The following is a 14,753-nucleotide window of genomic DNA, read 5'->3' on the forward strand; positions in this document are numbered from 1 at the left end:
ATGTGGTCAAGAAGATTGTTATTTGGAAGTAGATTGAATTAGATGGATGACCTCTGAGGTGGGAGGTTCCTTCCATCTTTTGAGGTTCTGGACACCTTCACATAGACTTGTCTTTGCAGACATCATTTGCCCCCATTAGAATGTAAACTCCTGTAAGAACTGTTTATAAATGTTTGACCATTATTCTTAGCACCTGTTACAGATGCCTTTCACATAGTGGTTCTTAATGTATGTTTATTGAATTGGATTTTTAATTGAATGTAATGTTTACTAGTAGATTAGATCTTATGAAGATGAATAATTTTGGTTGGCTTCTGCTACCCTAGAAATTGTGAGAAAATAGTTAACATTACAAGATTTTGAGACAGCTAGGTAATACAGTGGATAGAGCACTGGGCCTAGAGTCAGGAAGACCTGAAAAATCCATACTCAAAACACTTACTAGCTATATGACCCAGGGCAAATCTCTCAACCTCTGTTTTGTTGTTTTACCTTATCTGTAAGATGAGAATAATAATAACATCTCTTTCCCAGGGTTTTTGTGAGGATAGAATGAGATAATATTTATAAAACTTTGCAAACCTTAAAGTGACATAACAATGTTAGCTATTATGGAGTAATTGTTTTTATTATTCACAATATTGTACTTTGTTTGGTTATTGGTAGAGGTGTCCTTAGGCCTACAACCCTAAACAGCCTCTTAAGTTGCCTTGTTTTGTGTGCTAGTGATATGTGGCCCCATACTACAGTTCTGACTTTTGTGATGTTTTAAGAATTAGAGGTAAAGGTAGTATTTGGCAGCTGGAGATTATCTAGTTTTCTGCACTTGTAAAAACTTTATTGCCAGGAAGTGTGGGCCACCTACCTTTTGATATTCACTTAAGGCTATTTTAGGTAGCTTATTGGGATATTTAATACATATTAATAACACTATAAATAAGATTACCATAAAGAAAATGTTTAGAAGTATTTAGTGTTGCTTAACTACCTCAAGTAGTCTGATAGATAGATTTTTTGATTTCCTGGTACATCTTTTGTTAAAGGTAGACAAAAGTATAATAAACTCCTTTGTGTAAATAAGATGACAAATCAGACTAATTCAATGGTTCTTTTATTCTTCATGGTATTTTAGGTTCATGAAAGCTTTAAGTTATGCTTCATTAGATAAAGAAGATCTATTAAGTCCTATTAATCAAAATACACTGCAACGCTCCTCCTCAGTTAGGTCCATGGTATCCAATGCTACATATGGTAGCTCAGATGATTACATTGGACTTGCTCTTCCTGTGGACATCAATGAAATATTCCAGGTACCTTCATAAATGTGTTTTTCTCCTTAAAAATTAGTATTGTAGCATATATTGATTTTTGCAAATGTGATTTTAAACTACATAATGAAAGAATTTTCAGATAGAAGTTGTCCTACTATATAATAATTTATTTTCACTGTGCCTCTCTAGGATATCATTCTTCCCTCTCCTCTCACACTTTATCCCCTACCATATTCCTTTCTTTCAATAGCATGTCCCCTCTAGTCTCTACTTTTTCTATTGCTGTTGCTTTTTAGTCTGATACAAGTTCTTTACTACATTGTGTTTTTGGTAGCATCTATCCTATTAAGATATCCGAAAGTTTCCAATACCTAGCCTCTTTGGGTAACACTGGGTTAAGGAATTTATAAATGCCATGAAGCATTATCCTAGCTGAGCCTCCTCATTACAGAGCAGGCATAATTTTTTCTTTCTAGCAGTCAGTTAGAATTTGTTGAATGTGAGAACTTTGTTACTGTTGCTCCTCTCAGCTTTCTGAATAGAGGAAGCAGAATGGCACCCTGGGAAGATCATGGCATCTGGAGGTGAGAGGACCAGGGTTTGCTTTTGGATCTGTGCCTTACTTTGGGTGTGCACTTAACTTAGTCAAGTCCCTTAACCTCTTTGGAAATCAGATTCCACATCTGGAAAGTGAGGGAATTGGACTTGATGTGCTCTGAAATACTTTACCACTCTTAACACTATAATCCTACCCATTAGATCTATTCCAGCCTGAAATATTCTGCTATGGGAATTAAAGAGCTATCGTCATAAAGGTTTGGTGGTCGATTTTCACGTATGTTGTAGAGGGAAATTTTGTTCAGGTACCAGTTGGACTAGATGACCCTCACAGTCCCTTTCAAGTTTGATGTGTTACAATTATGAATAATTTAATATTCTTATTATTTTTTACTTTGTACATTTTTACATTTGCATTTTACATTGTGTAGTGTTAGCAACTTTTTAAAAATGTCATTTGTTTTGAGAAATGTTATTTATTTTCTTTCTGGAGACAGTTCCCATGATCTTATTTCAAAATTTTAGGTAAAGGATATTCCTTATTTTCAGAAGAAAACTATACCTCCCTGTGATGATCGTGTTGTGAGAGTACTACCTGATTCAGGAGGTAATAAGTATTATTTATTCTGTTCATAACTTTTGGTTTGATATCGTGTTATAATTTACAGTAAGGAGTTTTAAGAAATTCATTCTGTAGTAGTCTTTGTTGAAGGGATGAGGCTTTAAAAATTCTAGGAATTTCTCTTTTGATATTACCTTAATTTCAAATTACAATACTTAACTCTCAGAGTTTTGCAAGCAAATGTTCTACCTGTTGAAGCAAACAAGTCAGTTTCATTCATAAGAAAGTAATACTTGAAATGCCTAAAATGTAAACAGTAAATATCCCTAAATTGGAAAAGCTTAAATGTCTAATTACTCTAGTGCTTGCATTTATCTATCTTTATAATCATGATTTTTTAAAAAATTGTAAAGTCTTTTCATTAAAAAGGTGTTACTGTTCCTTAAACACTTTTTTTCTTATGGATGATGACAATGATTATAGATGTTTTTGTGTTATTTTACATTTATTCTTTTTTATTTGTACCCAAAATTCAAGCCACAAAATATAAATGCTGAGGTTAGATTTAAATGATAGCTTTTTATATTTTTAGAGCAAATATTAACATTTTATTTCATTCCTCATGACCCTCCTTGCCCCATTAAAATTATGTTCATAATTGCACAGAGACAGAGTTCTCTTTTTCGTTTTACATTTCCCATACTAAAAAAAAAAATTGACCTATCCCAAGATACTTGGAAGGAAGATTTTGATTGTACCAAATATTTTTTAGTTCTCATATCATTTTTTCATTGTGTTTTATTTTTGCCTCTGAGTAGGTCTTCCATCTGGTACTGGAGATCTTGTAAAAAGTCCATTTCAGATGCTCCGACAACAGATTAGTCTCACAGAAATAATGAATACAAGCCATTCAGATGCTTCTCAATTTTTAGAAAATATAGAAGACACGGGGCTACAGGAGCACACAGACGATAATTGTCTTTATTGTGTCTGTATCCAGATTCTGGGTTACCAGCACAATAACCAAGTGGACTCAACTTATACTCACACAGGTTAGTATTTCTATTCAGGTTAGGGAACCCTCTGAAATAGACTCTTTTTCTTGAAGACATGAAGTGTGTTAAAGTTTTTAAATGACTTTTTTCTCTCATTATAAAACAAATGACATATTACTTTTAAATGAGTGTATGCTGTAGATCTTAAACTCCCTCAAAATATTACTTTAAAGTCATAGACTTGTGTTAGCCTTGTTAGCCACCACAAAAACTAAGGAAGGGAAGAAAGGAACATTTCACAAAGGATCTCAAGGTGGCCTAATAAAAATTCAGTTAAGATCTTTAGTGTACACATGGAAAATGGGAACTCCATTTTCAGAAGCTCTTAATATCCTGTGTGATCATAGGTTTGGTGCGTGAATGGTCTTAGAAGCTATATAGGGCTTCTAAGTAAGTAAAGCAAAACTTAAAACTAAAATGTTCATTTCTATCATGCAGTGAAAAGTTAGACATAATGTAATCATAGAGCATCTTAATATAGATTAATGGTGAAATGGCTTAATTTTCAAAAATTGGATTTAGTTACAGGTTTTTAGGAACAAATCTATTACGTAAAATGAAATGCCTTTGTAGTTGTTATATATCTTGTGTTAACCACATCTTTAGTAATGAAACTCGGGCCTGAAGAGCTGAAGAGACTTGCTCATGGCCATTCCTCATTCAGCTTCTTCCTTGCTTAAGTCATCCAGGAAAAGTTAGATGACTTTAGAGTTCCTAGTTAGTCCCTTTGGAATCAGAGCCTTTTCTTGTCTAGTTAGTATTGTATTTCTTCACCTTCTCCTTTCCTGCCCTCCTAGCAATATTATGCTAACTAAAATATTAAAAAAACAAAGAAACTTACTAAGAATAGAGACAAATCAGTATCAGTTAACTGGCAGGACCACTCAGGAAAGGAGACAACCAAGAGAATAGATTGAAAGAAAACAGTGTGCCAAAATGACACATTTCATTTCTTTTTCTCCTTTAAAAAGTATTTTATCATAAACTTATTTTTCAACAGTAGCAAAACCAATCTAACTGTATGCATGTGCAATTAAATAAAATTAACAAATGATTTTCAACATCCCAACATACTTGTTCAGTTTCTTAGTAATTTTATACATCACTCACAAAAATCAGCCAAGATTATAATCTCTTGCAGAATTTGTTTATTTATAGTATAGTATAATATCTTCTGTATCCTTTCTATTTTGCTTTCCCATAAAATTACACTTTCAGTTTGATGCTGCAGCTAGAGTAGCTGTTAGTTTTTTTATTTCTAGTAGTTTTTTAAAGTATATATTTTCGTAGAGGTCCAGGCAGTGGTTTGAACTGTACTTCTCATTTCTTTAATAATAAGGTACTTTAAATTTTTAACACTATTTCTATGAGGTATTCTCTTTTTGCAAATGGGAAATCTGCTCAGGGTCAAAGACACTGATTCCTAGTATTTTAAAAATTCAATATGTAAAAGATTTGGGGGTGATACTAGATAAAGAAAATCGTACAAGTGGAATGAGACAATGTGGTAGGAAAAAAACACCTAATAAAATATTAAAGAAATTAGATACAGATACTAGTATTGCTTCTGCCTGTAATTAGCAGCATGATGTTGGGTAAGTCTTTTAAGCTCTCTGGGCCATAGTTTCATTGTCCATAAGATATTAGAATTGGACTAAATAATCTTTTTCTTCCACCCCCAAAATTCTAAGATTTCCCAATATTACTTCCTAAAATAACAGCAAAAGATTTTCTGATTTACATTTCTTCTAGTCCATTAAGTCAAATTATGTAGATGTGCTGGAAAATTTTTTTAAAGATAATTGGTATCATATGAATCATATATCACATCATGTTCTAATATTCATGATTTGGCTGTTTATATTCTTCTCCTTTTTCCTCTTTTCAATTATAAGCTTCTTTAAAACAGTAACTATACCTTTTATTTATATAATATTCCTAGCACCTAGCACATTTTCTTGCATGGATTTGTTTTGTTTTATTTTGACCTAAGATTTCCTTTGTGTGGGGAAATCTCATTTTGGAATTTCCTTTTCTACCAGTAGGGATAAAGCAACTCTTCTGCAGTATTTAGTTTTAGAGAGTGGCCTCTAAAATTGAGAGGTTAAGTGACTTGCCCAAGATCACACAGCCCTAGCCAGTATATTAGAGACCATAATCAATCCCAGGCTTCCTAGTTCTGAGGCTGTCTACTACTCCATAAGGCCTCTCATTTCCTAAGTGCCTTGTTTATAGTAGAAAATGAATGAATGAATGAATGAATGAATGAATGAATGAATGACAGCTTTTAATTGACTTGAATTATTGGGGCAGAGAAAGTTTGCTTCCAGTCAAATAATAGCTCAGGAAAATGCTTTTGTAGTACAGTAACATTGATACCTAGGACACATGCTGCCTCAGTTCATGTAGCTCACATTCACACCAATGGTCTTAAAGTGTATTTATCATGAAATTGAGTTTGTAAATTAAATATCTTGTTATGTGAGAAATGTTTCCACTAAATAAGTTATATCATATAAATTACATCATATAAATTTACTGTTTAGATCTTTAGTACAGAGTTGTTAAAAACTGAAAGAGAAACAAAAGCAAGACAAACCTTTAGGAGTAATCTTATTGAAAAGATAAATTTCTTGTGTGAATTAGTTATGAAGGATTATCATTTGATTTAGTGACTAAATCATGAAATTCCTTTAATTAAATTAGTAGTTGTTTTCTTCAGACTTTCCAGACATTCCATATTCTGATTGGTGTGGGCAGACCATCCACAATCACCTAGATGTCGTTTCCTCAAAGTTTTCTGGGATTTCAGGATGCAGTGATGCTGTATCCCAGGGTTCAGCCAGTAGTACCAAGAGTACAGAACTGGTACTAGGTAAGTTTGCAGAACTATAAGGGGGAAAAAAAGCTTTAAAAAAACTTTATATTTTAACAAATAATTACATACAGCATTTGTATGAGAAGTACTATGCAGAATTTTTAGTCTGCCTTCATTCTTGGTGTCATCTTATAGGTTACACAATTTAAGGTACTTTATGCCTACTTTACCTACTCCTTTGAATCAACTCTCTGTTCCCCACAACTGAGCAATTGTCATGTCCACTTGATTCTACCCCATAAATGTTTTGTGTCCATCTCCTCCTGACATCACCCTGGTTCAAGCCCTTAGGATCTCTTGTATTATTTATAAGCTAACTGTTCTTACTGTCCTTAGTCTTTCTCCACTTCTATCCATTCTTCATATAGCAACCAAAATAATCTTCCTAAAGTAGAAAACTGACCATATTACTCCCCAATTTAAAAAAAAAACTTCATTGCCTCTAGGGTATGACACTCCCCTTAATCTGTCATTTAAAGCTCTTCACACAGTCTGGCCCCATTCTTTCTTGTGTATTAGCATGCCTCTTCTTACTGTTGCCTCAGTAAAATTTGAGGTGTTTGAAATCAGGTATCACTTTAAAAAAGTATCTCCACCATTTGGCATGGTGCTTTTCATGTGACAGACCCTTAATGTTTCAATTGTTAATGGTTATACTGAACTTTTGCAGGCGTTATATTTTCACTCTTATTTTTTTGTCTGCGCCATTATAAAAGTTTTTGTGCCAGATGAGTATTATCAGGTTCTGGAGAGCTTATTAGTATTAAGAAACATTTTGAAGTCATTAAATGATTCTCAATACATTAAATGATTCTCAATACAGCTGTGACTCATAATAGCTTACTTTCCCAAAGTGAGAAATGCATTGAACTGTACTCTGAAAAATGGTGGTGGTTGTTTTTTTTAGGAGTCAAGTCAATTCCAGATGACACACCAGTATGCCGTATACTCCTTCGAAAAGAAGTGTTAAGATTAGTTATCAATTTGAGTAGTTCAGTAGGAACTAAAGGTCATGAAACAGGACTTTTGACGTGAGTAAATAATGTATGCGCATTAAATTCACCTGTAATATTTGTTCTGCTTGTTTATTTTTCTGGCTTCAAGAAGAAATAGAGTAATAAAAATTTAAAGATTCCTTTACATAATAGATAGCTCATAGTGATTTCTTATAGATTAAATTTAATTCCCTTAATTTTCTCTTTTTCTTAAAGCCTTCAAAGCTTTGTTAAGGCACTTTTTTGCAAAGGTTTTTAGAGTACTTTATCAAGTCAAGATCACATCTTGTGGTATGAAAAGTAGGAAATTCAAAGATGGTACATCAGTGTCTTTAATTTTGACTTTTAGAATGTTGAAGTATATTTAAAAAGATAACTAAAGTGGCTTAAGTGCAATGCTAAATTTGGATATAACTATTTTCCTAATAAAAAATAATCTAAAAGGTGTCTTTTCCTGTTAAAATTAATTACTTATATTAATTACTTTAAAAAATCATATCCATCAGTGTTTAACTGGTGGCATCTTAATTGAAAAATGTTTTATAATTAGGAGCTGTTTATTTTAAAAGCAAGTGTCAAATGATAAATTAACATTTTTTCTAATTTAACAAATCTTTTCTTCTATTTTAGAATTAAAGAGAAGTTTCCTCAAGCATTTGATGATATATGCCTCTACTCTGAGGTTTCCTATTTGTTATCACATTGTACTTTTCGACTGCCATCTCGCAGATTCATACAGGAATTATTTCAAGATGTTCAGTTTTTACAAGTAAGGAGAAATAAGCATTGTACTTCATCAGTGCTAACAATGAACAAAAGTTTTTTATTAAATGTTCAGTTAAATAAAGTGTACATTTATTAACTACCTACTGTTGTATAGTACTGTACTAAATGCTGGGCAAAGACCAAAACAAAGTAGTTCTTGTTCTCAAGGAACTTATATTTAGGGGAAGGGAATACAGCGTGTTCATAGATAAGTTAAATACAAAGTAACTTGGGGAAATACTGAAAATAGGGATTTTTTTTTCTACTTTTTTTCTCGATGCATAGTTGGAAGCTGGTAGTCCAGTATTAGATCCCAAGGAATAGAAACACAGCCCTACACTCCTTATATCTAGTTATAAGATTTATTGATAGTAATACAGATCACTAGCAGTATGCCAGAAAGTACATGTGTTAATCAGTGTCACCATCCACACAATTTTTCAGCTGTTTGTTCTGGTCCCTAAGAGGCAAAGCATCACACATGATAAATAGTTTAAGAAAAACTTCTCTGTCCAGTGAACTACAGGCGAGGTACCACTGTTTTACACTCAGGAGGACAGAAGGAGCTAAAGGAGCTAAATCCTCTTTCAAATACATTATTCTAAGGTAAAAAGACCTAGGCACCCTTTGAATCAATCATGCCTAGGATGCAGGGGGTTGTCAGAATTTTTTTTTTCACATCATGTTAAACATATATAGTCATCAGTCACTGCATCACTTTCTTTCTGTGTATGGGTCCCTTCAGTGTAAAAGTACTCTGACTGGCAAGACTGCATCAGGAATTATTAATGGTTCATCATTTTGTTCCTAGATGCACGAAGAAGCAGAGGCTGTCTTATCAACTCCACCAAAGCAACCTATAATTGATACATCAGCCGAATCCTGACCTCATCTTTATGTAGTATATCTCTTTGGACTTCCTGAAATCCCTCAGAAAAACCTCACTGACTGGACAACAGAGACAGGAGCGTCTTCTGTAGCTTGTTCCAGCAGTTCCTGGTACATGAACAGTATGAACTGCAGATTCTTTTTCCCCAGCAGAAACTTTCCTTCCCAAAAACATTCTTTGGGAATGTCATCCATTACCAGTTTTATGAATTATATTTACCAAATGTATACAAGAGCCAAGCACTGAACACCTACACAGATTTTTCTTTTCTTTAATTTTAAAAACATAATGAGAGTTGAACAGTAATAAGATAGTATGAAGAAACACCCTTTTACAGGGTTGATTCTGAATTCTTTTTAGGGTAAATAGAAAGATGCCTTGTTTGTTAACTAACTCATATATACCAGGAATCTACATTTCTAAAGGCTACATCTTCCATACTGGGATGTGTTATAACAGCTGGTATTTGGGGGTTAACTTTGGACCTTCCACGTTTTTCTTAATGTTTGTAACACTACTTGAGAGGTTTGTAACCTCAGACTGAAAGAAGAGCCTCAGCGACCTGGGACTTTTAACTTATTTTAATGTTACTATAATTGCAAATTGTTATTTTGATTTTGACTCTCAGATTTTGTTGCAATGTATTATTATAGGTATATGAACCAATTAAGGTTTTTCACTACAGTTCCTAATTAAATAAAAAAATTTTAATTAAACTAAAATAATTTGCCCTTTACATATTTTATTCAATGAAATTTCTGTTCATTTTTATATTCTTAACATGCCATTTTTTCTCAGTGGGAAATTGAATAAGTACTATTTATTGACATTTGGCCTCAATGTAAAAATGTAAGTAAATTATCTCTGACTCTTGTGAGGAGAATGAGTTCGTAGATTATTTCCACATTCCATGGGAAAAGCAGAGCCATATTTCCTTAGATGTTGGTTTAATTAATGAGACTGATTATTATGCTAAAAATTGTAGTGAAAAGCCTTAAAGTACCAAATTTTGAAGCAGCAGTACTTTAATTTTTATACCAGTATTCTTTCTGAAAATTTTTTGCACAAATTAAATGCAGTGATGGATGAGTTAAGAATACAGTGATTGCCTTTATTACATTATCAGTGATGTTGCTAAGTTGATGATGGCAGGTTTTGTTTTTCCTTTTAAAAAAAAAAACTTCAATGTATCTAAAGATACCTGGAAATCTTTACAGGAATTAACTACATATATGCAAATTTGTATATAAAATAGCACGGAAATCTTCATTAGAATGCTTGTGATTTAAAGGAATTACCATTTTTTATATAAATATATATATATATTATATAAAAAATATCCAGCTGGACTGAATTAGGACACTTTTTAAAATGACCATTCAGTTTTACCATTTTTGTAGTCACTGTCAGCTTTGACAGTTGTGACATTAACTCATGGCCCCATATATTACAGATCCTGATCTTAATTGATTTGTTCTTTGATGTATGTAAATAACCCTTTGAACTAAAAAGTAAAACCCACTTATTATTTCCCAGTTGGACAACTATTTTATTTTATTTACTGGCACTGAAAGTTTTGTTGGGATGAAGCACTTCATCTCACTACATGACACTTCTTGGACTGCACTTCAGTGAATTGTTTTTATGTGCACTGTATAGCAACTTACATCAGAGCAGAAAAGCTGCAGGATTGTAACCTGCTTCTACTAGAATTTGACTTGAGTTTCTCTCATGAAATCCAGTTGAAGGAAAAGCAGAAATAATCTGTTTCAACTTTTCATTTTTCACTAGTCCCAAGAGTTTCTGTAATATATTGACCGTAAAAACTTGCCTGTTGACTTGGTCTTTGGGCTTGAAAGATAAAATTACTTCTCCAAAGAACCAACTGTCAGAAATGTTAGACCAAATAGTGGTTAAAAACTCCAAAGGAAATAATGTAGTGATCCTCCCCAAAATGGGATTCATGTGCTTTAGACAGTAGTTTCAAACTACCTCAGTTAGAATAGACTATAAAATCTGTGGTTTAAGCCCTCATGAATTAAACCATTAACTCATGTTTGTTTTTTCTTCCCAGAAGTTAAGGCATAAATAAATAGTGGCCTGAAAAGTTTTTGACCAGTATTCTGTATTTAAACTTTGTCGTTTTTACCTATAGCGTTTAGTTTCGAGAGAACCATGTAGTTCTCTGGTTATCATTGAGGTTCTAAGGAAATAAAATGTCTGTACTTAGAAAACCATTGTGCTCTTTGGTTAACACTTGGATTCATTGGCAGGCTTAATATTCTATAAGAACTTGTGTCAAAGGTAGCCTTTTATGGTGGAACATGCTTATGCGCCAAGTGCTTAATTTAGATGTTTAAAAAATAAAATCATAGCTGAAAAGTTTAGGAGTGGTGTCAGTGGTAATAAAAATATTTGAGAAAATCATCTATTAGTAGATATTACCAGAACATAGATTACAAGAATAATGTCAGTACTGTAGTTTTTCAAGATATGGAATTTTTAGAATTAATTTTAGTCCAAATAAAATTGTATTAATCACTAATAGAAAGAATTATTGAAAAAATTAGAGGAACTTTGGCAGTTGTGCTGGTTATAAACTGTGAATTTCTAATATTGTAAAGTGAATTGTCATTTCCAATTGCAAAATTTGTTTCAAAAGCAATTAATCAACTTCATGTAACTAGATTCTATTTTAGATAGTGATAAATAAGGAAATCAGATATAAGAGCTTTCATAATAATATTATCTGAAAGTTCTTAACACTTACATTTTGTTACCTATTTATATTTAGGTGGATAAAAGAGGCAGAGACAACCCCCACCCCTATCCCAAAGTTCTTCTAAATATTGTTTGTGCAGTAAAATTCTCTGAGATAAAAAGAATTATATGCATTAAAAGTAGGTTTGTAAGCCACATATACACTGTTAAATAAAATACCCTCAGAAAGAAAAACATGTATACAAAATAAACATAACAGTTCTTGACAAGCAAAGACTTTATTAATTTGCTTCTCTTTAACCAGAGCTTGGCTAATTTTTCAGGGCATGGTAATAATGGCAAAGTATTCAACTATGACTTGGAAGCTTAAGTAGACTTATCTACTTCTACTTCACACAAAATTTTGTTCAGTAACATTCAGAAGATACATTTTGCATACCGTGAAGCACATATCATTAAGCAATAAATACCAATCTAATATTTTGGGTCTTTTTTTTTATTTAGCAGATCTGCAATTGTTTTGCATGTTGAGTAGAATGCTAATTTATGTAAGAGAAGTTTTGTAAATTAGCCTGCTTTAAGAACAGCCTTAGGAAACTTCCTTTCAGAAGGTTTTTCCCTGAGAGATAATGTGAAGTGTTGAATGCTTCCAATTCTGTTTTCAGTGCACAATTCATTATGACATGAACATGGAAAAAGTGAATTTCTTAATTGATTGTATGAGAGAAATTTTAAGGAGAATTAGCCTTTTGGAATGAGAGAATATTTGTTATTGAAAACATCTTCCATGATATAAGTTAGGTCTCCAGTCATGTGAGCTTCACCCCCATCTTTCCATATACAAAATGCATTGTTAATTAAACACTTTGGTTTCACTACAGAGAGATTTCCTTATTAACATATACCAGAGAAATCAAATGAAAAAAATAATTGGAACACTTAAATATTACCACAAGTGATTTCCTTTTTTCTTAAGTTCCTGGTTTCCAGGGAGTTCTGTTCATTCATAGTAGGTCTGTATGCAGAACATGGACTTTTTTCCTTTGGACTATTTTTATAAGGTAGATAGATGGATAGCTATGCCACAGCATGCATAAATTGCACATTTTGCTTGACTTCCTTTGTAAGATACCTATTTAATTTGAGAAATGTAATTTATGCCAAAAAATTTAACTTGCAATTTTGCCACTGAATAGGTTGATTTAGCACAAAATGCAAAGTCTTAGGGGGGAAAGGAAAACATTTCATCTATGTAGTTGAAAAAATGTTGCAATACTGGTCTGTCAGTAACCCTAAAGCTGTTATTGTAAGAGATTGGTGTAAATTAATTGTTTTAAAGAGTGGGAAGGGATTGTGAAAATCTCAGACTTATTCTCCCTCCCCATGCAGTTTTTTTTCTTTTTTCTTTTTTCTTTTTTAATTCAGTAATCGCTGCTACATATTTGGAGGTTCTAGTGTTTGTAGGTCACTGAACAGACATTGAAATCTGATTTATATTGTATACCTGTAACATAGAAAGAAAAAGTATTTATATATTTTCTGTAAGAATATTTCATTGAGCTGTGTATAATTTAAACAAAGAGGTTTGTTCCCAAATGGTTTTGCCCACCTTGATTTTTTTTTTGGTGGTTTTTGTATAGTGTGTACAGTTTATGTCTCTGGGCATTAAAAGCCTCCTGAAGCGTAATCTTATCAAAGGGATATGTTGTTAATAAAATGTACTTAAAATTCTTAAAGTGATACTGTTTTCTTTACTTGAAATTTAAGAAATTGAGATGGCTGTAGGTATGACTTACAAAAATTGAATTGGGTTATAATGCTTCTTAAACAGTGACTACCAAGCAAAATTATTTTTTACAAGCTACAGATTGAGATCTAGGTCCACGATTAACATCAATATGTAGTTTGAACGTTTAGCATTTTTCCCTTGAAAGAGCTTTTTTTGGTAATATTTTTGCAAACAAACAACTCAGTCTTCCCCAAGTATCTGTGATTATAGGGTGTGGGAGCTCCAGGAAATCCGCCTTTTAGGTGGAGCAACACTCTCTTTTAAGTGGAAATTACATTAAAAAGCAGGCAATATCCCTAGTGTTCCCTGTGGAAAATGATATCATTTCCCTTGTGTTCTTAGTTATTTTGGTGAAAATATTACCAAAAAAACTGACTGGAATTCAACTCATTTTGATTAATAAAATATCACAATATTATTTAAGGTTAATTGTAATAAATTTATAGTATAAATTATATTCCTATTTTATAGTATAAGTCCATAAAAATTTGAAATAGAAGCATTGCTTTGTGATACATGTGATTTAACACAATGAATTTGGGGAAGGGAAGGGTCGTGATTTAACATTTATAGATAGAACATATCTATCTATCTATCTATCTATATGAGAAAAGTTCACCATGAATCAAACTTATGTGGATCAAATCATTTTTATATTGAATTCCAGCATAAAATTGGAAGTGTATTGCAATTAAGGTTCCAACTTATATAAAAAAGCACTTGATAATGTACCTAGCCTTTTTAAAAGTATGTATTTAAAAGGAGGAAAGGGTAGCTTTTAAGAGGAAAGAGTGTAGTGATGTTATTTTACTATGAGACATGAAATTCTGTGGGCTTTGAAAAATTGAAGTTGATTATTCAGAGGGCAAATCGTATACTGGATGTGACCAGGCTGCAACACAACACAAGGAATTTACACAAGAAAAAACAAAATTCAGATAAGAGCAAGGGATAACCAATGGACAAACAGTCCATGTCTTCCATGGCTATATTCTAGATGTCAAGAGATCAGAAGCAAGGCTCCTAACATGTTATTTAGACTCCCTTCCCATCCCTGCCCATGGTACGTTTATGGAAAAACATGGATGGGTCAGAGGATGTGCAGGCACAAATAGATTGCCATCTATAGGGAATACTCACCTTGCTATCATGTAGTTAACAAAAACAGTGGCTTAGGAGTGAGAGATATTCTAGTCCTGACTGTGTACCAACTTAGCTATTTTACATTGAGCAAATGACAGAACTTGCCTGGGCCTTGGTGTTCTTATTA

At 32.7% G+C, this 14,753-nt stretch overlaps 1 protein-coding gene across 3 annotated transcripts in view; it reads left to right on the plus strand.

Annotated features, from left to right (window-relative positions):
* RICTOR (RPTOR independent companion of MTOR complex 2) overlaps positions 1-13,430 on the plus strand; it is a 125,504-nt gene extending 112,074 nt beyond the window's left edge. For all 3 annotated transcript variants that reach the window (XM_020996096.2, XM_020996115.2, XM_078153211.1), the window contains 7 exons: positions 1,133-1,310; positions 2,355-2,436; positions 3,210-3,443; positions 6,169-6,321; positions 7,232-7,355; positions 7,950-8,088; positions 8,896-13,430. In XM_020996096.2, coding sequence (XP_020851755.1) covers positions 1,133-1,310; positions 2,355-2,436; positions 3,210-3,443; positions 6,169-6,321; positions 7,232-7,355; positions 7,950-8,088; positions 8,896-8,970 — 985 coding nt within the window. In that variant the 3' untranslated portion in view covers positions 8,971-13,430. The remainder of the gene's footprint in view (positions 1-1,132; positions 1,311-2,354; positions 2,437-3,209; positions 3,444-6,168; positions 6,322-7,231; positions 7,356-7,949; positions 8,089-8,895) is intronic.
* Positions 13,431-14,753: the final 1,323 nt, after the last annotated feature.

This window comes from Phascolarctos cinereus, unplaced genomic scaffold, assembly GCF_003287225.1.
Source record: "Phascolarctos cinereus isolate Bilbo 61053 unplaced genomic scaffold, phaCin_HiC Scaffold_4;HRSCAF=312, whole genome shotgun sequence".
Classification (NCBI taxonomy): domain Eukaryota; kingdom Metazoa; phylum Chordata; class Mammalia; order Diprotodontia; family Phascolarctidae; genus Phascolarctos; species Phascolarctos cinereus.